General features: G+C 39.3%; 1 protein-coding gene across 1 annotated transcript in view; it reads right to left on the bottom strand.

Moving 5' to 3' along the window:
* The window catches only part of ptprn2 (protein tyrosine phosphatase receptor type N2), a 290,779-nt gene that overhangs the window by 230,725 nt on the left and 35,842 nt on the right, over window positions 1-24,212 (bottom strand). The window contains exon 2 of the mRNA XM_066680912.1: window positions 18,780-18,830. Coding sequence (XP_066537009.1) covers window positions 18,780-18,830 — 51 coding nt within the window. The remainder of the gene's footprint in view (window positions 1-18,779; window positions 18,831-24,212) is intronic.

A 24,212-nucleotide genomic window follows, 5' to 3' on the forward strand; every position in this document is an offset into this window, starting at 1 on the left:
AGACTAGAGGATGATCAACACAAACTGTCGAGCAACACATGAGCTACTGATAGATAGGATATTAGTGGACAGTGAGAGGGCACAGGATTTAAAACCTCTAACGGCGCCGCTGTGTCAGATCCACTCACACCAGCACAACACACACTAACAAAACAACACCACCACAATGTCAGTGTCATTGCAGTGCTGAGAGCTGTCCAGCACTCAAATCATTTTGCCATGGGAGTCAAAAATGGTATAGTTTGGACTAGAGTCTCTAATGTAATCACAAAAGTTGTCAGGAAGCCAGTCCATTGCAGGGCATCACACCATCACCCAGTCACTTAAACATTTACAGCTGTGGACAATTTTACACAGCCAATCCCCAAACCAACTGCACTGTAGGAGGAGACTCGAGTGCCTGGAGGAAACCCATACAGACACAGAGAGAACACATTAACTCCTTAAATACTTTCTGTTAATTTACTATTTATGTTCAATCCTAATTTAAAACATGAAACATGAATCATTTTTAGTGTGTCTAAATATTATTCAAAGCATAAAACTGAAATGTGAGGACAGGACGTGTCTTTAAACTGACCAGCTGTTTGCAGCATAGAAAAACTGCTCTGGGATGAAGAGACAGAGAGCTGCAATAAACAGGAAGAAAAGGGACAAACCAATGCTAAATTAATAAATATATCTAAATCTGACCACTATCCAAGTGAAACCATGCTGAGTGCCAAGCATGAGATAGTGGGGTATGAAGCCCTCATTGGGCTTTGGAAATGTGAAACATTTTCTGGAGTAACAGAGCTTTGGCTCTATCTAAAACATTAGGGTGCAACATCAGCACCCCACTAATGCTTAGGAGCAAAGTGACAATAGATACTCAAAGAAGATTTTGTGGTGGTCGTCCTCCACCATGTCTTTCTCCTATCACTAGTTTCTGACCAAAGACTTACTCTTCTCTGGTTCTGCAGTGACAGTTAAGTGGGAATAAAACTCCAGAAACACAGCTATGTCTGTGATACTCATACCAAAACCACATCTGCACACACATGTAATGAAATAATAATAATAATCGTAATAATAATAACATAAATAATATCCTGTCATGGAATCAGCGTCTTTCATGGTGTTGTATTAAAATGTCATTTTTAAACACTGGAGCTGCAAGTAGCATTTCTTCTCCTCTTTATGCTCCTCCCTGTGACCCCCCCCCTTTACTGTTGGAGTGGGGGGAGGCAGGGGGTTCTAAAAACACACACAAATATTATACAACATCCACTACAGTTTATATTTGAACTGAAGCACTGCAACTATCTGTATTAGTCATCATAAGTTGTGTTGAGTTGCCTGAATCCACATAGCAGTAAAACCACTGAAACTGGTGAAATAAAGACTGTACCTTCCCAAATAAAATAAACAAACACATGACTAAATATGAACAGCTAAAATGAAACAATGCAAACCATGATTCGGCATGGAAATGGTTCGAGTCTTATCTGGAGGATCGTTCTTACCAGGTAACATTGAACGTATCTACTTCCGCTCCATGCAGGCTCTCCATTGGTGTCCCTCAAGGCCCTGTCCTGGGTCCTCTTCTCTTTTAACTGTATACCCATTTTCTTGGTTTCTCTTGCCACTGTTATGCTGATGATACTCAACTAATGCTTTCCTTCCCATCGTCTGACACTCAGGTTTCCAGTCGAATCTCATCGTGTCTGACTGACTTTGCTTCCTGGACAACAGCTTACCACCTGAAGCTCAACCCTAGAAACACTAGAAAGCTTTTCATCCCTGGAATGGCTGGTCCTCACTGAAATCTTGCTATCTCATTTGAGAACTCCTTAATCGTTCTGTCTGGAGATGCAAGGAGCCTTGGTGTGTGTCTTGATGACCAGCTATATTTCGCAACCCATATCGCTAACCTGACTCATTCATGCACATTCCTACTGCACAACATCCGGCGGATCCGACCCGTTCTTTCCCAGCTCACACCTGGCTGGTCTTCCTCTGTGGGTCATCAGGCCCTATCAGCTGATCCAGAATGCAGCTGCACGGTTTGTCTATAATATTCTAAAGTTCACCCACATTACTTCACTGCTGCATTCTCTTCACTGGCTTCCTGTAGCTGCCCGCATCAGGTTTAAAGTTCTAATGATTGCCTACAAAGCCAAGAACGGACCAGCCTCTCCGTAGCTTATGGCAGTGGTCAAGAGTCGGACTGCACCTCGAGCCCTTCTAGCTTCAAGTATATCTCCATGTGACCTGCCATCTCTAAACTCACATGGAGGACTAACATCAAGACTCTTCTCAGTCCTGGTGCTCAGATGATGGAACAAACTTCCACTGGCTGTCCGAACAGCAGACTCTCTTACGGTCTTCAAACGCAGACTGATCTCTTTGTGACCCACTTAGGTGAGCACTAATCTAAGTGCTCGTCGTAACAGACTGTTTTTGCAATTATACTGCACTAAACTCCTTTCTTTCTTGGGATGAGCACAGACTAGATTGTATTGTGTAGTGCACTTACTATATTATGTTCTTTGTTCTATCAGCACTGGTCCTTGTTCTGACAAGTGTATGAGTTAAGAGGAAATTTGGACCCTAACCTATTTGTACTAGTTAGGATACACATTCTGTCTGAACATTAAGCACTTTTGTGAGTCGCTCTGTATAAGAGTGTCTGCTAAATGCTGTAAATGTAAATGTAGAACAGTACCCGTATTTACTTACTACTATACTTGAGTAGAAGTGGTGCAGTTTTTAAAAATACTCAGGAAATTACAAATCCACCAGTTCATGTACTTCAATAAATGGAACAGCGGCAAAGAAAAATTCCCTCCAAACAAGACCTAGAAACCTTGAGAAGAATCAGCAAAGAGCAAAACAAATTTTAAGCTAAAACATTTTTTTTTATTTCCTCAACTTTTTTTTGTATTAGTGAGGTGAACCGGAAGGGTATCAAAACATTTTTTTAAAATGGCTAAGCCTTAATTATAAATGTATAAACTATAAAAAATTAAGAACAGCTGAAAGATTTGTCTTTCCTGTGGCTTTGCTCATGTTTCTGTTATGGGCAATTTATTGAGTTGGACTGCTCCCTTGTGGTCAAAGCTTAGCCATTTAAAAAATATTTTTGATACCCTTTGGGTTCATCTTACTACACTTTCTAGGGTATGTAACAGACAGAAAATAAAATAATGTGGAACTTACGGACATTTCAAACTTTTAGTTTCATCGTGCCCTTCAGGGCTTTCACCTGTAATGCTTCAGAACAGTATGGCACAAAAAACTTTAAAATTTCCATTCTTATTTCACCCCTATTTGGAGTGTGCTACAGGCAGCAGATTTTAAATGATATATGTTTATATGTGTGTATATATAACACACAGTCAAGTTGTTCAATGCAAACTTTGGAATTATGTTCTTTAACATTTGGAAGTTAAATAACTTTTCAAGAGAATTAACAAATCACAGATGTGTTTTATTGCATTTTACAACATGTTACTGTTTCTGTGCAAATGGGATTGTTGAGGGAGGAAAAAGTTCTACTACCCCTATTGTCTTTTTAAAGTGTCCAACGTATATTTTTATGCCCCCTCCCAGGTGTATTCCCGCCTTGCGCCCAGTGATTCCAGGTAGGCTCCAGACCCAATGTGAACCTGAACTGGAAAAGCGGTTACAGATAATGAATGAATGAATGAATGAATGTACATTTTTAAAATGGAGAGTTCATGTGCACAAGCATTGTTGGCCGGTTAAATGGCTGTGCAAAACTGTCCAAATGTGTGAGTGACAGGGTTAGTGTATGATGTCCTGCAACAGACTGGCCTCCAAAGATTCCAGGTTGGCCCTGGACCGACCACGACCCTGATCAAGTTAAAGCAGTTACGAATAAAACGAATAAAAAATTGTTTTGAGATTCATAGCCCAAACTGAAGTTCTGGTTATAATAGTCTAACCTATTCAGAGGGAATAAATATCCAAATCAGACTCATTAACTGTGCCTCTCTGGATAACATGTTTGTGCTGGAGAACATCCCAATTCACCATAGTCTTAACAGTTGCTTTCCAGAAGCCTCTGCTCTGCGTACACAGCTGTGCTGGAGATGCTGAATGGAGCTGACAGGCAGCGACGGGAAGCTTATCCCTGTCAACAGTATGAGGAATTAGCCTATCGTTAGCCTAATCCCATTTTCTTTCCAAAAAAAAAAAACATCAGCTAGCAGCCGCTGCTATCAACCATGTGCCATTCTGAACATTAAACCTAGCTGTCGCCCAAACCCACCCCTTCACACACACACACACACACACACACACACACACATACATGCAGGACTCCTGCTGATCCCAAATCTGACAGAGCTACACAAATCTCTCAGATGATGACTTATTACTGCCTCTGTGAAAGATGACTACAGCTTCCCTGCTTCAGACATGAGAGGGAACATAATATTTTCACAGTTAAGTGTGTGTGTGGAAAGAATGATACATTTCTCTTTATAAAGCAGTAGTGACCTAATAATTAAAGGTACACCAGGCTAAAATTGGTACTTTTGCTCCTGGGCTCCCCCTAGAGTTAAAGAGTGTTTTTCATTTTGATGAGAACCTTCCTGAAATGAAGGAGGAGGGGGAACGATTTTGCACACTTTTACTGCATCATTTTTAAATGATGATATCTCTGTTTCTGCTTTGGGCGGCAGCATGGAGTAAGATTACTGTCAGAAATAAACGTGTGCATGCTCAAATACTTTGTACATAAATATTTAATTTGTAACACAAAAGTCTGTTTTGTGTGTGTTTTGCATAAATACGACTTCAAAAATATATGATTATAAAAATGTACGCATACGACTTGAATTATTACGGGTATGACTTCTACATTACGAACACGAATTGGAAAGTGAGAAAACACTGTCAAAAATACGTCACAGGACTCAGAAGCAAGATGCAAAGAGCAGAAGGCCAATCGATTTGATATAGTGCGCATGCGTGGTCTGCTGTGTCTTGTTTTGAACTGGTGCGAGAGGTGGCAAATGAAAGCTTATGGTGTCCCCTTGTATCCAATATATGTTATTTAATGATTATATTGTATTATTTCTATGTTTTATTTTATTTTCATGTGGTAACTGATGAATATAGTGGAACAGGGAAAGATGTAGACAGACAAATGAGAGCTTATTAGTTTCAATCTCAGAAATTCAGTGATGCCAGGTTTATATATACAAGTTGTATAATCACTGATATATTTTAGTAGAGGCGATTATTTTTCCCCAAAATCTTTCCTTATAAATCTGAACACTTGACTGAATAATACTTTTGTCAATTCAAAATCCCAAGAACCAGCCCACTGATTTGATGAATGTTTTATAACTTTTGGATGACATTTATTTTTGTACAGATTATTAATTTCCATTCCCTTTCATATTTCAGCATTTTATTTCTTAGTTTTATATTTGAAGCAGATTCCTCATTAGTTGCCCACATTTTACATAATAATACTTCTCAGATGGAAAAAGGATAGTTTCAGCGTTCATATGAGATCTTCATATTGTATCTGCCTTATAAAATAGGAAATTTATTAGGTGAAGAATGTGAAGAATGCAAGTCTGGAACCACCGGTCTGTAGAATTATAAACTTAGTTCAGCTGATATCTATATTCATGAAAAGGACACATTTATTAAAAGTAACATCATCTTTTTGTTGTATTTAATTTTATTTTGGTCATTTGTTTTTATCTGTTATTTTGTTTTGTTGTAATTTTTCCTGCTTGTGCAATATGAAGTGTATGTGCCTGGAGCATTAAAAAAAATAATAATAATCTAAAATATAACATATGATGTATTTTTCTGTGGTTGAATTATAATGCCAGATAATATAAACATTCCCATGTTCATTATCTATAATTAAAACTCTAATGAAATTTAATTTAAAGATGATTTTATAATCCATTTAAAATAAAATGCAAACCCCACCCCATGTTAAATTATAATGTTAAAACACAGTATACATACAAGTGTTTAATTTGACACAAACTGATAATACATGCGTGTCCACAGAGAGTCTAAAAGTTTGGGACTTTTATTTTAACTGCAGAGAGCTGATAAAGAACAGGTGATGCTCAGACTGACCAATGAGGTGTAAAGGGTGCTTTAATCCCGCCCACACTTCCTAATCAAAATAATGAACCGTATACAAAACACGGCCTGTATTCTCGTTCCTGTCTTCGTGTGTTCAAACTGAAAATGAATAAATGAGCCGTTTTTTTTTGTTTCTCACATTCTCCATTCAGTCCAAGAACCAAAATAATAAAATGTACACGGACCCTGCCGCCACCACCACTTAAAAACAAGATGCAGCAGACCACAGGGGGTCAATGTGCGCCCGCAGCGCTTTGCTTAATCTCCCTCCCTTAATGATTTTGCAACTAGTTTTAACAACTTTTCAGACCTTCTAGTGAGTTATTTAAAAGACAAAAAACCCAACTAGAACCAGCGACTTTCTGTACAAACTTTAGCTACTTCCATGCCGACTCGTTAGAACACCAGGACTGACCGTGAGCGGGAGACATGGCTGGCTCTCTCCGCAGCTTCTCTGCTCCTGAAGACGGAGCTCCGGGAGACACAGCTCCCTCAACGAGGCTCGTCTGCTCCAGAGACTGAGCAGCACAGTCGTCGGACCGCACAGCAGCTCCCACAGATCAGAATGAGCTGCGAATGTGCAAAAAGTGCTGCTAAAGACACGTTTGCTTCCTTTCATTTTGGATTTATTCCTTTTTCTGTACTCGTGAACTGAGCTCACATGATTGAGGTATTCAGCAACAAGTCTTATAAATGTATGACACAGGGCGCGATTGGACTAGGGTGACCAGACGTCCTCTTTTACCCGGACATGTCCTCTTTTTTAGACTTAAAAAAATGTCCTGGCGGGATTTCACAAACGTGTTTTTCCAGCGCTTACATAGAATTTCGGGAAGCGTTTTGTTCACAAACTAGTCCCGCCCTCCCCTACTCCGTTTGGTTCGCTTGAGTGAGAAAGGGGCGTGGTGAAGTAGCCTAAAGTCTTCGGATTGGACGGTCTGACTGTAGCGCTACCGTTATTGGTCGATAACCTTCTCTGTAAACATTTAATTGGTCAGTCTGCACGTCAGTAGTCCTTGTTTACGTCAGGCAAAGCTCATGTACCTACCGTCATCTCGAGCAGCTATGCCGAAACATAAATGTAAGTTCTTGGATGAATTAAAAAAGAAATTCCCATGTTTTGTGTAGCAAATAAAGGTGTAAAGGACCTAAAAGCACATATAGGTTCAGCTAAGAATACAACGGCACCGGGGGACATGCTCTTTTTCACCATCTCAGATCTGGTCACACTAGACTGGACCCAGAAACAGCAAAACGTTACGTGTGGCGTCACACTTAACAAGCAGACACCAGTGATTTTGCTGACTGCCCTCAGCTTGTAGAGAAAGTACATTACTTTTCCTGACATTTTAGGATTTTGCGATGGTATCGTTTCAGTATCGTTATCGAGATATTAAGGCAGGTATTCAATCGAAAGTCATCGATCGTTATCGTGACAACACCTTGTATCGTAACCTTGTTATAAGTCTGTGTAGTGTTTTCGTTCTAAAGGCAGATTCAGACAGACAGGGTTTTTGATGTCATAAATGTAAGCAACCAATCCTTGTTGCGGGGTTGGACTTGGGAGCTGCAGGTGAAGGGAAGAGGGTTAAATGGAATTAGAGGTGGGGACTCTGAATATTTATAGATCTTCACTTACACTTTGGGAAAAAACTACAAGTGTCTAGCATTAAAGAGCTGCAGGGCCATGTGGTAGTGAATAGTAATGGCCATATTAACTTCCGTTAGTGCTCCAGCCTCACGAGGCTGCAGACCGGCTTCAGGAGGAGGTCATTAATGCAGGACAAGGACTGCAGCATCACAGCTCCACATGGAACACATGGTCAATGAAAGCTGACAGGGGCTTAACGTTAAAGTCATGTAAGCTCATGCAGGATTAATTACCATGGCAAAGCAACTTAAATACTGGATATGTCTGATGGTTTGTAGATATCACTTCCACCATGACTCCATGCCCTTTAAAGTGTCAGGATCCCTCTGTTTCAGTCCTGTGCGCTCTGCATTCCCTCCTGTCTCCCTTTGTCGTGCCGCTCACCTGTAAGCTATAAAGCAGTTACTCAGTTCACAGGTGTATACACATTCCCCTTGTTATTTAAGCCCAGTTCTATTAGACAGTGTTGGTCACTAATTTTGTATGTGGTTTATTGTTTCTGTTCCTGTGTGGTCCTTTTTGTATACACTCACAAAAACACAAAAAAAGGTATGGTAGAGTTTAATAGGTCACTAAAGTTACAAACAGTTTAACTGCATCTTTAAAAGTACAACAGTGGTGTCTACAATTTTATAATCTACAATTATAATACAATTATATTCTGTAATTAAAAGTACAGATGTAAATGCAAAATTGACTGTTGTCTAAAGAGAATGTTAGTGCTGAATATACACTATAAACACAGAACATATAATGGTTCAATGTCAGTGTCTAACATTAGTTCTGGACGAGAGCAAGCTGGCGTCCCTCTGTTTGACTGCCACTTCTTCCCACGTCTTACACAGCTCTGCTGCTGTGTGAGATCTGACAGAGCAGGGCCTGGTTCCTTAGTTGCTGCTTGGTATTTCCAATGCTAATGACTGCCTGCCTGCCTTCTCCATTTCTTTTCACTGGGATTGTTGTCGTCGCTGGTGGCTGGCGACTGGCTCAGTAGGTATAAAGCCCCACAGCACTGAGCTGTAGAGCAGTGGAACTGCGTCCTCTGGAGTGATGGAGTGATTACATTTATTTGGTATTGTTATTGTGTGGTATTTGTTATTCAAAATTAATTAACTGACCTCACGGCAATGTTCCAGCATCTAGTTCAAAGCATTCTCGGAAGAGTAGGAGGGACGAGTAAAGCTCAATCAAACAGAACAACAAATGAGACAGAAAGACAAACCAACAACAAACGAAAAACGGGTAAGAAGTGTCAGCCCAACTCCACAGTGTACTCTGAGCCAGACTTCAAAATATTTTGCTCGCATACGATATTCCACGTATCATTTCATCTGTGCGTGGGGTTGCCATTCACTTGTCAATCAGTGTGTGTGAGCAGAGTGTTGAACATTTTCTCCACACACACTGAGAAAATGTGAAGATGAAGGAGTGAATTTCTAAAACGGGACTTCTGAAATTGAAAGACTGGATTCATCACAGACACGCAACATCCAGAGCAGAGAGTCACCAAAAGCTAGCATTCAATTCCATTTCATTTTTAAACAATACAGTAAATTCTGAATCATGTTTATTTGGTTATTCAGGGCCTTAAAACCTGCTATTTGCTGCTCATATAGTATTAGAATATTGAATTATATAATATTCTGTGCTGTACATTATGTAGAATACTACTGTGTTAGTATTGTTATGTTTTTCTTGGCAAAAACAGAGGTTGCATTCTATGTGTCTCCTACGGTGCATTATGAAGAGGATAATTAGATAAATGTGACCATAGACTGTTGATCAGCTAAAGCTTTGTATGAAGCAAGAAAGGGCAAAAACTATTTTTTAAATGTAATTTAATGGAAATGTGATTTAAGACAGTGGTCAACATGCCTCAAAATACATACATGTATTTAAAAAATACACTCAGTGTCATGCCCTTGTCCTGTCATGCCTGTTTTCCCCGAGCACATGGCTCTGTTTGTTATTGTTTATGTCTCCGCCCTGGTCCCGCCTTTGTTCCTCCTCCTTGTCAGTGTCCTCATCAGTGTCATTTGTAATCCTGCCCTCTAGTTAGCTGTCCCAGGTGTTCTTTGTCTGTGGTGTGCATTTAAGTTCCCTTGTCGGGTTGTGCGTGAGAGACATTCCTTATTTGCTTGTCTGTCTCTGGTCTGTTTGTCTTGTTGGTTCCTCATCCTCATTCTCATCCCTATCAAGTTGGTTTGTGTCTCTCTAGTCTCTTTCTCTGGTCTGTTGCCCTTTTCCTTGGTATGTCTGTCTGTTTCCTTTTTTTCCCTTTGCTGCGTGTGCTCAGTTTGTCTATTTCTCTCTTTGGACTGTTAATGTTTCCTTTCCTGTGCTTTGTGTAACTTGTGGTTTCTGTCTCTAGTCTATTAGCTCTCTTTGTCTAAGTATCCTGTCGTGTGATTCAAGTCTGTCTGTCCCTGTTTTGTTATCTTTTGTATAAATAAAAGTATTTTGTGTTATAGCGAGTGTGTCCGGCTCCGTCAGTCCGCATGATCCTGACACTCAGAAGAAAAAATTGGTCAGTGAAAACGTTGGAAAATTTGACTTTGTACTTTGTTCACGATTAAACAAAGGTTTAAGGGAATTAAGAAATCACAGGCACCTGTTTTTATAGCATTTTACAAATATTCCAAGATGTACGTAGCTTGTAAATTAATCTCCTTGCTGCATAGTTTCTACTCCAACATACTCTCTATTTCAGAATACATGCTGGAAAACCTAAAGGCCATGTAGTGTTTAGTTATTTCAATATAATAAAAATCATATGAAAATATCTTTATGCCCATCATAAAAGTCCTAAAACTTGATATCTGCACTGCTGAAGTATTTCAGCTGAGATGTTGACATTCCGATCACTTAACCCCGCTCTCTCCATCTTGCTCTTCCAGCGTATTTGGCTTTGATTCCTAACCATGTGGAACGCTTTATAATTGGACGGAGATTTGTGTGAAGTAGTGCAGTCGATGGCGCACAGGGCAGTTTATAACATCTGAGAGGCCTCAAATGAACTGAGAGAAAATGAAGTCTGTATTGCCTCCTGTCTTCATTCCACATTAGATCCAGCGCACCTCAGTGAGTGAGCTCAATGGAATTCACAGAAACCTGATCAGTAACGTTTTAGCGTCTCATCATTTTCAATCATTTCAGCATGCCTTTATCCCACAGGGACTATTGTGGCCAAAGTCTATTATTCCATATGTGGACATTAATGGTTTTCTTTTTTATTCAAATTAAATGGTGGCATATCTTTTATTCCACGTTTCCCCATCAGTTTCCAAAAAGAGATTAAAATATATACATTTTATATGCCGTTTTAATGTCTCAAATAAATTTGGTATTATTCATAAAGGAAATATTAATATGGAGATTTTCCCACTTTTGCTGTGGGAAAGGGCTTACAATAGATGTTGAAACATTGCTGTGAGAATTAGATGGAATATATCCAATAACTACTGAGATCTGGTACTGATTTAAATGTTTAATTAAAATCACAAAGACCACTCAAATTTATCTCAGAATGGTACTGAATTAAACCCCACCATGATATCACTCTATCCCCAGCTCAATACTGGGGGATGTACGCTGAAGGCCTAGCTAACAAAAGATATTCAGCATAGTGACATCAGGCTCATGCTTTTAAGTGTCCCCTTCTGTGCACATTTGTACTTCTGTATCAGAAATTCGCATACCTGAAAGTAACTGAGATCACTCACTAGTAAAGGTGGATCTTTTGCACATAGCAGTGTTTTATGGCCACAGTCTTAAACTGATTTGCTGTGCCATTGGGATGATTAGATGGCGCTGTAGAAAAAGTGCGTAAAGCTGTGGATCTGACAGCCTGGGGGTTGAAAGTGTTCCCCTAATTATCATTCCCAGCGGGACACAGCGCCAGAGCAGAAAATTAAACAGTCGCCAACCGAACCGGAACAAATAAATCAAAAGTGAAATGCTTATAAAGAAGCTTGATTAGCCTGGCTCTCAGAGTGAATCCTATCAGACGCAAGCAGAGATCAGACCTGACGGCACGGGAGTAGGAAAACTGATAATAAGACAATACTCAAGCCTCTGAGGACACTACATTCTGTGCGTTATTAAAAAAAACAATACATGAAATATCATATCATTGACATTTTTGTTCCATAGATGCACAACATATGGAATACTTTAAACGTCTTCACCTTAAAATGTATTGATTACATTATGGAGACAAGATTTTTGTAAGACCCCAAATGTTTGTGTGTAGAAAGATTTTGGTCCCCACAATGTGATATATGTCTAAACCAAACACACACACACACACAAACAGAGAGAGAGAGAGAGAGATCAATACCCATCTGACAGTGTTGATGAAGCCTGTTACCATTTAGACTGAAGCTGTTTGTATCCATTCAGAGTCAATACCTGGAAAACATCTCTCCAGCATCAGACACCTTCTCTCTCTCTCTCACACACACACACACACACACACACACACACAAATCACACATACCCACCCAAAAAAGGACTAAATCTCTAATTTTGTTAAGCTTCTTGGTAAACAATTCAGTGCAACATGAAATCTCATTTCAAAAATAATCAAATTTAGATTATTTGGATTTATTGATTTAGAGCTTGTGTTAGTTAAACAGAAGGGCATTATTTTGGTTTCCATAAATAGCAGAAGTGTAAAGAAGTTAGTGTAAAGTAGACCGGTCTTTAAGTTAACAGTGGGGTGCCAGAAAAAGTATTCAAGTTAATTAAAGTCCATTAGAGTCTTCTGCTCTGAGTTGACTTTTTTCCACACATTTCTGCGGAACTTAAGAGTGCACAGAATAGGTGCTGCTAAAAAGTTAAGTCCGAATAGAAAATACTGAGGGAAATACACCATAGTAGTGAGATAAATCCAGACCCAAGGGTGTTAATATGGAGCTCCCTTTGCAGTTTACAGCTTCCACTGTTCTAAGAAGACTTTCTCTAGTGTGTCTGTTGGAATTCTCACCCATTCATCCAGAAGAGCATTTGTGAGGTCAGACACTGAGGTTGGACAAGAGGATCTGGCTCACAATCTCAATCCTATTTCATCACAAATGCATTTAATAGGGATGAAGTTAGGGCTCTTTGTGGGCCAGTCAAGTTCTTCGACACAAAACACACCCAACAGTGCCTTTATGGACCTTGCTTTGTGCACTGGGGCACAGATTCCCCAAGCTGTTCCCACAAAGTTGGAAGCAATCAATTGCCCAAAATGTCTTGGTTTGTTGAAGCATTAATATTTCCCTTCACTGGAACTAATGGGCCTAGACCAGGTACTGAAAATGAACCCCCTGCATTATCCCACTTCCATCCAACATTACAGTTGGCACAGTGCATTCAGGCTGGTAACATTCTCCTGGCATTTCCCAAACAAAGACTCATCCATCAGGCTGTGAGAAGTGTGCTTGCTCAAAAAATATTTTCACTCCTCCAGAGTCCAGTGCCTGTGTGCTTTACACCATCCAATACTTGGTATTGTGCTTGGTTGTGCACAGTTTTACTGCTGATGTTAATGCCAGATGAGGTTTGGAACAGCGCAGTTTTTGAGACAAAAGAGCAAAGGCAAAAATGTTGCACTGTGTGCCTCAGCAGTCTGTGACACTTTCTGTAACTTTCTGGTCTGGCACTTTGTGGCTGAGTTGCTGTGGTTTCGGCACTCTCCCACTTTTCATTAATACCACTCATAATTGATCTAGAAGGGAAGACATTGCAACAGTGGCATCCTACAATCCTTTTTTCCAGAAAGTTTGGTGTGCTATGCAAAATGCAAATAAAACAGATAGCAATAATGTGCATATTTTTAGAGCCTGTACTTAACTGAAACAAGCACAACATGCTAAAACAATACCACCATGTCATTGATGCTGCAGCACTGAGAATGATCCAAAACCTAAATCATCCCTACCCTGTGGTGGTCCTGACCATTGAAGAACATTGCAGAACTACAAAGTGCATCATGGAGCTGAGAGAATTGGCAGTGACTGTGGAAATCTATGTAAATAGGCAGAAATAAAAAGAACCACACCACTTAACTCCACAACTTTAACTGAGATATTAATTTTATTCTGAATAAACAAACAGCATTATTCACAATTTATTTTAGCTAGTGAGTGCATGATCCATTGTTTCTCCTGCTAAATTAAGAGTGGTGGTGTAATATGGAAACACATAGATGATCGTCTACATGTCAACATGGCCTTTCTCTCTGCTAATGCAGATAAACTAGAGGAAGCCTAAGCTGAGTTTGACTAATATCCATGCAGTATAGTTAACACCCACACAAGCTTTAGGCCTATAGACCTGCATGTATCTTTGAAACCTAATAGGGAGATTCAACCAGCAGAATCTGGAATAGACTTACAGCATTATTAACATCTTTCTGCAGTAGGAGGGCTCACATTAAATGTCTGTCTAACATCTTCAAACTGAATCTAGGCTTGATTTCTAAATGACCAAATTTGACTTCTATTAAATATCATATTTCTACATTTCTAAATACATTGTAAGGCCAAAAATGTATGCACATTTTCTCATCCAATACTTCTTCTGAAATCAAGGTTATCAACATGAAGACCCTACATGTGTGTGTTTGCATATGTGCGTGAAAGGGGGTTACTATCCATTGTTAAATTACTGTGTATTTCACAGTATTTCAGATGTATTTTAATTGTTAACTTGTCACTAGCTAAAACACATTTCATAATCTACGTCCCAATAATAATTCTAACTAGTGTTTGAGTATGTAGAGTTACAAGGGCCAATGTTGAGTAACTAAAAAATACAAAAAAAAAATCTGCAATGCTTATTTAAGTACCAGTTGATTTTTGAGTATTGTGTTACCACTTTGAGATAAGACTATACTTATAAAGGTTTATAGATGCTTTAAAAAATCTGTTTATTGCAAGCTATCACATGCTTAATTAGGTTGTAAACAGTTTACTTACTGAAAATGTCAAAAAGTAAAGAATAAGCTAACACTTGGGAATGTCAGTTTAGTTTTAGGTACACACCACATTATTATCAATGTCTACAAAGACAATCTGTCAATGCTTAACTGATTCAACTTGGCGGTTAAATGGTTAAACCTATTCAAAAATATATATATGTTTAAAGCGAGGCCAGTATCCAGTAAGATGTTAGTTTTAACAGTGTAGGTGGAAGTGGGTTCACTATTTGGCAAATAACAGGTCACTGATACCGTTTCTATCTATGTGTTATAAATGATTATTAATGAGATTTTAATGTGTTTACAACCAAATTATTAACCATTAATAAACAAATGTATAAACCATTATAAGTGTAGTCTTATTCTAATGTGGGACAAGTATGGTAATGATGTCCCACAATCAAATGGGAAAGATGTGAGAATCCTCTCACATCTGGAAATATTTGGTACGTACGTAGTGCACATCACAGATTCTAAAACTAATACTACTGAACACAGACAGTGCACTAAAAGTTAGACATGGATGTGAAACGTATAGTCAAATACAAATGATTTTATTATCAGACAAACAATGCAATATTTTAGTGCAGAAACCATTCCTTTATGACCTGCAGTATGGAAGGAGATATCTAAGGTTCAGTTTTGAAAAACAAAAAAGTCGGACAACAAAGCATTTGCAGCTTGGTGAGACATGCATTGTCATAGCAACAGTTCATCACGTGCTGTTAGTAAGATATGACGTAGTATATTAATACTGTGTGTACTAACCTGACAAAGTCAAACTTTTAAGGTCAGTACACAGTGTATATTCTATAGTATTAGTGTTGTAGTACACGATTGGGAGGCAGCCATAAATAAATACGCAGACACTAGCCAAACATTTAAATAAAACATTCTTTCTTGATTTTGGTCTGACAATGATGTGGATCCTTTTTTAGTTAATTCCTATTCAAATGTAATGTTTCACCTTAAAAGGTAAAGCAGTTCATTTCTGGCACCTGTACAGAATGTAATTGTTGCCCCATTTAATGTGGACAGGTAAATTATCCAGGGAACCATTCGATTTTTCCATTCCGTTTTAAACAGCGAATCAGTTATGTTCTGTACTGGTGACACAAATCCGCTGCTGTGCCCATTAAGGTGGGATAAGAAATTCGAGAGGATGGTTCTCCTGATAACAGCAAAGTTATTTCCAGCGAGTATGTTTGATTGGGAAACACCACAGCTGCAGCTCGAAAAACCTTGAAGCAGGAAATAGTTAAGTTAAGTTCTGTGTGGCAAATTCAAACCAGAAACTAGACTTAGCTCTATGAAACTACACATTTTGTGAAGGACCAAACATTTGCAATTTTGCATTTAACAACCTTGAAAATAATGGTTTTAATAACATTATTTAAACGTAATATTTACTCTGGCCCATAATGTTACAGGGGTCTCTTGCTGAAGTAGCATGTGACTAATTTTGGGAATGCTCCAATAAAATTAGCCCAAAACTTTCTCATAAATAAAAGAATGAACAAAGAGCAAATGATATAGCATATTATAGTTTTGTTACATTTACTTTCATTTCATTGCTGATGCTCTTCTGCAGTAGGACACGTCTGGACACTGGAGTAGGTCAGAAGTATTAAAGTGCATTAAAGTCCATTAAAGTCCATTAGAGCCCTTTCTCTTCAATTCCCTCTTGAAATCGCTTTGTTTCCTTACGTCACTGTAGAACAGAGGCTGTTCTGGTAATCACTGGATAACACTCTTATAATCAGGCCGAAAAAGCTGTAACGACTTTTATGTAGATTATTAATTAAAAGAATCAACTTTGTGAAGGATGGATGGATGAATTTAGCAATTACCAACTAATCTCACATGTTTCTCCAGCACTGCTTTTTAAACTCATTTTTCTATTCTGCAGACAAAGCCCTCCCCTGGCAGAAAGCCCACCGGAGTGACAGCGCAAAGGCAAAACCGCCATTCTTATTCAGTCTCTGAAAGTAGATAACAAGCTGCACAAAGAGAGGAGAGAGAGAGAAGAAGAAGAAGGGATCACACTCATTTAGAACCCAGCACATACTTTTTCTCTCATATTCTTTTTATTCTGTGTCTCTTTCTTTTTTTCTAGTTCTACTTTCTTTCTTGTCTATCCATCTTCTTTCTCTCTCCCTGACTCCCTTTTTCTGTCTCTATTGTTTCTCTTTCCTTCTCTCACTCTGGAGCTGAGGCTCTGGGAAAATGACATTCTTAATGTCATTAATGAATTGTTTGAGAGCTGATTAAGTGTGGTCAGTTGGAGGAAAGAAAAGGAGAGTCAGTGTTCAGTGACAATTAGGATATGTGGTTATGTCAGAGAGTGGACACTTAAGCTGTGATGTGTGTTTAACGGCACTGAACAGTCAACACACTGACTGAGGCTGAATTAAATAAATGAATGCTACAAACAATGGCTCACCAACAATAACCAACCAACCAATAAACAAATAAATAATTGTTATTATTGTTACAAATATTCACTAGAATTAAAACCCTTCTTCCCAATTAATCACATCTATCCTAACAAACAACAACATAGATATTGGCAGATGGGAGAAGTAAAGCTATTTATTTGAGAACTGGTTGAAAGTTTTATTCAGTAAGTTTGGGAGAGCTCCAACCATGCTCAGCATTCGCCCTTTCTGTTTTTTAAAGGGTTATTTTAGGGAATAAATGTTGTTGATTTGGGGGTTGGGTGTTTGTGGGAGTTGTATGTGTGTGCGCTGAGATGTGTTGTTGTGTGGGAGATCAGTGTCCCCAAGAAATAGGCCTTCAGACATGTAATGTTCTACACAGCAGGCCCAAATAGCTGCCTGTTCACTGGCTCCTTTTTGCCTAGTGCCCTTGTAAGGACGCTAAATAAATGTTGCTTGTGGCAGCAATGGTTGAGTATCATTTTCCCACCTCCAGTTATGTCGCATTACGATACCCAGAGGGATATCAAAACTGGATCAATCGCTGATGTTAATACAGTCTTTTAAGAGCAGGTATGTTCTTTAAAAATAGTGAATGGACATCAGCTTAAGGGTAACTGTGTAACTGTCTGTTAGCACAAATGTTATAACTGTTAGCATGTGACATGAGCTTAAGGTCTGAGAGAAAAAACAACAGTTATCACTGGAGGATGGATATGTCAGACGTTTTACAAGATTATATGCAGGTTATTGCCAAAAAAATAAAAGGACAAATTATTTCAATGTTTCTGCACATTTCTGAATATTAATCCTCATAAATATGTTAGCTGGTAGCATCTATTGTAATGTGTGCCTAGTTCCTACTTGTGTTTCCCCTGTCATGCGATCTTCGCCGTCATGTGATCACCCTTTCCTCGTGTTTCTGTGTCTTGATATCTCCCAGGTGCCTTGTATTAGCTGTCTATAAAATACCTGTTTTTGTATTTCCTGGTTTTCCACCATTGTTACCCACAACTTCACAGATTAACTGTTCTTTATGTTCCTGTCTTTGTTTCAAGGTCTCTGTATAACTTCTGTGTGTTCGTCTTAGCTCAGTGGGTTTAGTGCCCTTAGCTCTGTGGGTTTAGTGCCCTTAGCTCTGTGTTCATCTCTCTCTTCTCTCTGTATAATAAAATCTCCTGCACTTACCTCAGTCCCTACTACTTGTTCCTTGAACCCCGCACTGTGACATCTGTCTTACCAGAATGACTTTATTTCAAACAAAGCATTATATACAAACTAACATTAGCAAACAAATAGTACTTTTAATTACCATCATGAATTGTGCTCAGTTTCTACTGAGTATAAAAACGCTGTCAAAAAAATCCAGCTGAATTATTTCATTTGAACTACAAAGAAATAAGCAACTAGGTACATGACCAAAGTCAGCCTCTTTGACTATAAGTACTGCATACTTCTAAGACAGTTCTCTGGGGGAGAGGGGTGTTAAAAGAGCATTTTCACACCATCAGCCATTTCTCAGCTTAATGAGCACCTTCTGAGCTAGTAACTTATGCATGAAAAGAAAAAAAAAAGTCATCCGATATCTACTCACCATTGGCACAAACTTCATACGACTCGCAGAGATCATCCTCAAAGAGACAACCTGAAAACACAACATCGCTCTCATTAGAGGGTCAGAGAAATGGCAAGAAAAACAATATGAGACAATGATTTACAACATCTATAAAAAGGGCAGGATCCACTACAACAGGACAGAGTTTATATCTGACCCACGCAGTTCCTGCAGTTATGTGTTAATGTCAGAATTATAATGAGCCTGTAAGGAGAAAGGCTGTGATTATACAGATTAATGAGCCAAAAAGAACACAAACTGTAGCTTTATACACTGCCTGGGGGAAAATATGCAGCACACTGTAATATTCTACATTAATTACCTATTATATCAACGGCAAGAACCTTAGGCTTGCACTTTGTAGTAAACAAAAGGCAGTTAGGGTTAGAGTTTGAAATTGTAGTCAATATGTTGCTCTGCATACGTTGTTAACTGCCTTTCACCGTGTACCAGTGGTCAGGACCCCTACCAGACCACCACAGAGCAGGTACGATTTGGGTAGTGTAACATTGTCAGCTCTGCAGTGGATCTGGTGTCTTCCTGCTGTGTTAATGTGTGTTGCACTAGTACAAGTGGCTCAGACATTGCATTGCAGGAGCTTTTTAACACTGTCCACACACTGGCCACTCTACTAGACTCACCCAGTTTCTTTGTCCACCTTGTAGTTGCAAGGTCAGTGACCAAGCTGATTATCCTCTAGTCCTTTACTGGTGATCACAGGATGCTGACGGCTGGTTAGTTTTGGTTGGTGGACTATTCTCAGTCCAGCAGTGATGCTGATGTGTTTAAAAACTCCAGTAGCACTGCTGTGTCTGATCCACTCATACCACCACAACACACACTAACACATCACCAAGTCAGTGTCACTGCAGTCAGAATGATCCATTACTCAAACCTACAGTGTGGTACAGAGAAAATAAGGCAAACTTTGGTCTCTTGCTGAGAGATCCACTGTTGGATATGAGTTGAGCAGGACTATGTTCGGCTTGAGAAGTGAAGTCAGGTCTACCACAGAACCAATCAGTTATTGGAGTTATTGATACATCTACATCATAAGGGCACGGCCATGCTGATGATTCAGCTTCTAAAAACCCACTGGGACTGAAGAGCTTTTATCAGGGGGACGATGGTAATGAAGCTTTTTTACACATCTCCTCAGTCATGCATCTGGACTGCATTAAAATTATTACAGGGAAACAAGCTGAGGCACCCTACCCTGACCTTGACGGTGGAGCCTGGCCAGCATTCAAGCTTCTAGAAGCCTTCTACTTACTGCTGAAGGGTTTCTTTCAGTTGGCGAATGATTGGTGCACTGGGGCAGCGTAGAACACAGGTCCTCAATGCAAATCACAGGGGTTGTGTGTGGTTTTTACATATTATAGGCAACAGTTTTGAAGCCGGCTGTCTCTCAGCTCTCGTCTGTTGCAGGGGCATCCAAACACAGGTTAATCTCAGGGTTTTCCCCAACGTTTTGGCTAGAGTTAGTACTCACTACTGATGCAGTGTTGCTTTTGTTGCCATGACGTGCCATGGATAAAGAAAAGAAAAAACAAGAAGTAAGTAAAAAAAAGAATAGTTTCTTCTAGCCACTTTGTCATGCATATCACACTTCACACTCCAGTACTAGAATTTTAACTTCGATGTTTTGATTACAAATTTTAATCAGCTGACACGTCTGATATAATTCCACATTAATTGTGATTAATTTGTGCAATTTATTAAAAAAAATTTTTATCAATCCCTGTACCCATCGTACCCCTGTACAATTTTCTTTTATATTGAAATTGCTCAAAAAAGAGGTGGGCCGTAGAGAACAAAATGTTGACTGGACTGTGATACTTAGAGGCGAGACAAACCATGTGGCAGGGCTTGGTTAATATAGAGCCGTGGGTTTTTAGTGTAGTAGAATGGAAAGAAAAATTCCTCCCTTTTCCTTTTGGTGGTACATTGCCCCAACGCAATGAACAAACCACCCCTGCCAGAGACGCCACTGAACATAATATCAGTGGCATATGTTTAAGAATAAAGGACACTTTTATATACTTAAAATTGACTGGACAATGGTTTTAAGCTTCGGCATCCACTGCACACATATCCAATCAGTTTTTCATAAGTTCACGTGAGTTTAAAATTATTATTCTTATTGTCAAGCGTGGTCAAAAAAAATCCCCAGCAACACTGGAATAATGGAGCACCATCCAGTACCTTTGGGATGAGCTGGAATGGAGTTTGTGACCGTGAACTAATTATCCAGCGTCAGCATATAACAAACAACTCATTACATTTCAGAAGAAACCTTGTATTGCCAGATGTTCACAAACTTTTATCCATAGAGTAGCTGAGCTATTTCCATTTATCTACTGACTGATGTGTTCTACAGGACTAATGCCATTATAGAGGAGTTAATCTGAGCTAAAGATTCTTCCTCTGACTCACTGCTTCCTCTCTGAGTGAATTACAGTGAGGAGACAAACTGTAAATCTGTTTCATTTAGTCTTTCTGAGATAGAACTAGATTTCCAGAGGGAAGAATTTATGAAAATTCATTACTAGTGTAGCAGCGTTGGCAGAGCTTCCACAGAATGTATAACAGGGAACCTTAGACTAATTTGAAGTAACCAGACGTTTGCTCTGATGTCAAATAGCTATGGACCTATGTCTGTATATGAGCTTGAAGTCAGCTTGCATAAGCAATTCCAGCACCAGAACGAAGGGTTTAAATCCACCCAGCACTGGGATGTGGAGGAGTGGATCTCTGTTCTCTGGAGTGATGGAGTTCTATTCATTATTAGGACATGGAGTCAAGGCTGCCAGATCGCCAATAGGGACAAGCGGGCATTTGACCCAGCACATTTCAAAATACTGAGGCGAAGCCCCACCTCTTTTTTTGGGTCAGTGTAAGTTAATTGTATTAAAAAAGAAAAAATCTCCTTGGAGGCAGAACCAATTAAAATGTTCTATTCACTTGACTTCGTTAGGGGGTGGGATATTGGGGGTGCATTTCTGAACCTTCAGAGCCAGTCCTCTCTCTAATCTCCATTCCAGTAAATGCTGAATCTGTGAAGTTCATGATCACATTATTTTTGCTTAATGTTTGGTTTGGAGCATTATTTCTGAGACCATATTTACCCCATTTACCCCATATTTGTTTTTTGTTTTTTTTTGGTTCCTCCTACTGAGCCCAGAGTAGAAATGGCAGAAGCTCTATTCTCCCAATTACAGGTCAGTGAAGCATTGCACTGATTTTGAAACTTTAATTTTATTACATAGGTAAAAATATTGCATAGTGCTCTTTTAAGTAGTTGAGCTGAAGACGTTCAAATCGTTACGACATTTCCTGCTGAACATATTTATTCGGTGTATGTGTAGTCATTGTCACAGAAAGTTTAAATATGACAACATGCCTATTAATGTATAAAATGTTCTCTCATACACAGCTTCTCTCTCCGTGCCGGAGAGTTTTACAACACCCTGAAGGACAGAAGCCCACCTCCTCTTTGTTTCACGGGGGTAAAGGTCCGTACTATAAAAGACTGTTAAAATCGGTTAGCCATATAAGCATTTTTGTCATAGAATCTAATGGAAAACTGTTAGCATGTCAGGCTCTAAGAGAGTGCGTTTCTCTGCTCTTTTGTCTGGATCTAGCTGAGGAGCTGCGGGAGATTCCTATTGGACAGTTCTCAAATATGGATTTAAGTTAGCTGGCTAACTGAGAAATCCTGCTCTGTAGAATACTTCCCAGGGGTCACAGAGTCTACAAAACCAATGCAGCCCATTTTGCTTTACTATTTGAAAGCACCAGTGAACATAAATCTAGTGTCTTTTGAGATTTTACCTGGGTTTTGGACATGAAGAAGGAACCTGACTGTGAAAGTTATTAAAGAAACATGGTGCCACCCCTGGCTGGAAAGTTGTTGTGATCCAGAACTAAATATCCAGCACCAGTACCTGCTCTCACTGTCTCCACTTGCTGAAAGCCATCAAATTCAACTTGGTTTTATTCTGATATGTTGTATAAAGCTTTCTTAGAACATTTTCCAGCTGTCACTGCAACAAAGTTGGACAAACTCCACACCCTTGATATTAGAGCAATGACAGTTTTTGAATGAGAAGGTGTCCACAAATTTTTGGCCTTGCAGTGAAGATGCAATACATAGAGGTGTAATCTTAAGCAATTCATGCACAAATTTTTCTCTGGGAACTTCAATGTTGTATGGATCTTGCCCTGTAGCTCTCACCCAGCATTAGACATGGTGATCTTGAAGCACATTAACACCAGCTCAACAATGTCTCAGTGCTTCTCCATGGATATTACACAAGTTTTGTTTGAGAAATTGAACCATGTGTACACCTCACAGTAGCTATCTATATTCACCAAATGGAAGAGATTTTCAAAAACACCATTTATTTTCCCATAGAGAGAAAAAAATAACACTTAGACCACAACATCTTATAAGAGCTTTGCATCAAATAAGGACTGAAACATGTTGGCAGAAATATGTGAGTTCATTTTGTCCTCACAAGTCAGGAATACGAACAGAAACACTCCTTGGATGCTGATGAGGACAGACACAAAGATGGCCCGTCTCCAAGGAGATAGCACTGAAAGGGATGTCAACAAAAGCGGGAAATGCTTTGAAGTAGAACCGAGCAGACTGTCTGTGTCCAGAGAACCTTTAGCAGCTCTTTAATAATAATAACACAAGGGAATGACAGAATGGCCCCAAGAGGACCCCAAGTTGTTGTCCTTTCTCTCTCTCTCTCTCTCTCTCTGTCTCTCTCTCTCTCTCTCTCTGCCCCATTTTATAACATGCTTCTGTACGGAGATTACAGAAGCTGTCCTGGAACTATTGATCATCTGTGTCCAGAGTGGGTGCATTTTAAATTATTATTTACCATAGCTTACAAAGACTGAAAACTTCACTAATGAGCACAGCCCATATTTACATCTCTTTCAGTGCTCAGTTATCTCTCGTAGTTAGCATTTTTAAGGGAAGGTATTCATTCATAACGTAGCAATTAGTCTTCTATCTTGAACCTCTGCAGCAAATCTGCCCTCTTACCTCCTTCATTAAAGCTTGTCAAAATTCTGATCAGCTTTCACTATTAATTACCCTCCCCCGTCCAACACTCAGCCGAGCAAAACGGCACCTCCTCGCACTGCTGCCTACAGAAACAGGTCCTTATCTCAGGTGAGGATAGTCTACACACACTCACACCCACTCATTTGTTCCAGGTTGATTAAGGAGTGGCGTAATTAAAGACCAACCAGCGACACAGTTTATCAGCACCGAGACAAGACGCTGCAAAATGACACTCCAAAATAATGGATCTAAAGGAGATATTCTGGGTGTGAATATGAGTTGATATGAGTATTACAAAACCATACACTCAGCATTCACTTTATTAGCAA

The sequence above is a fragment of the Hoplias malabaricus genome, chromosome 9 (genome assembly GCF_029633855.1).
Source record: "Hoplias malabaricus isolate fHopMal1 chromosome 9, fHopMal1.hap1, whole genome shotgun sequence".
Lineage (NCBI taxonomy): Eukaryota > Metazoa > Chordata > Actinopteri > Characiformes > Erythrinidae > Hoplias > Hoplias malabaricus.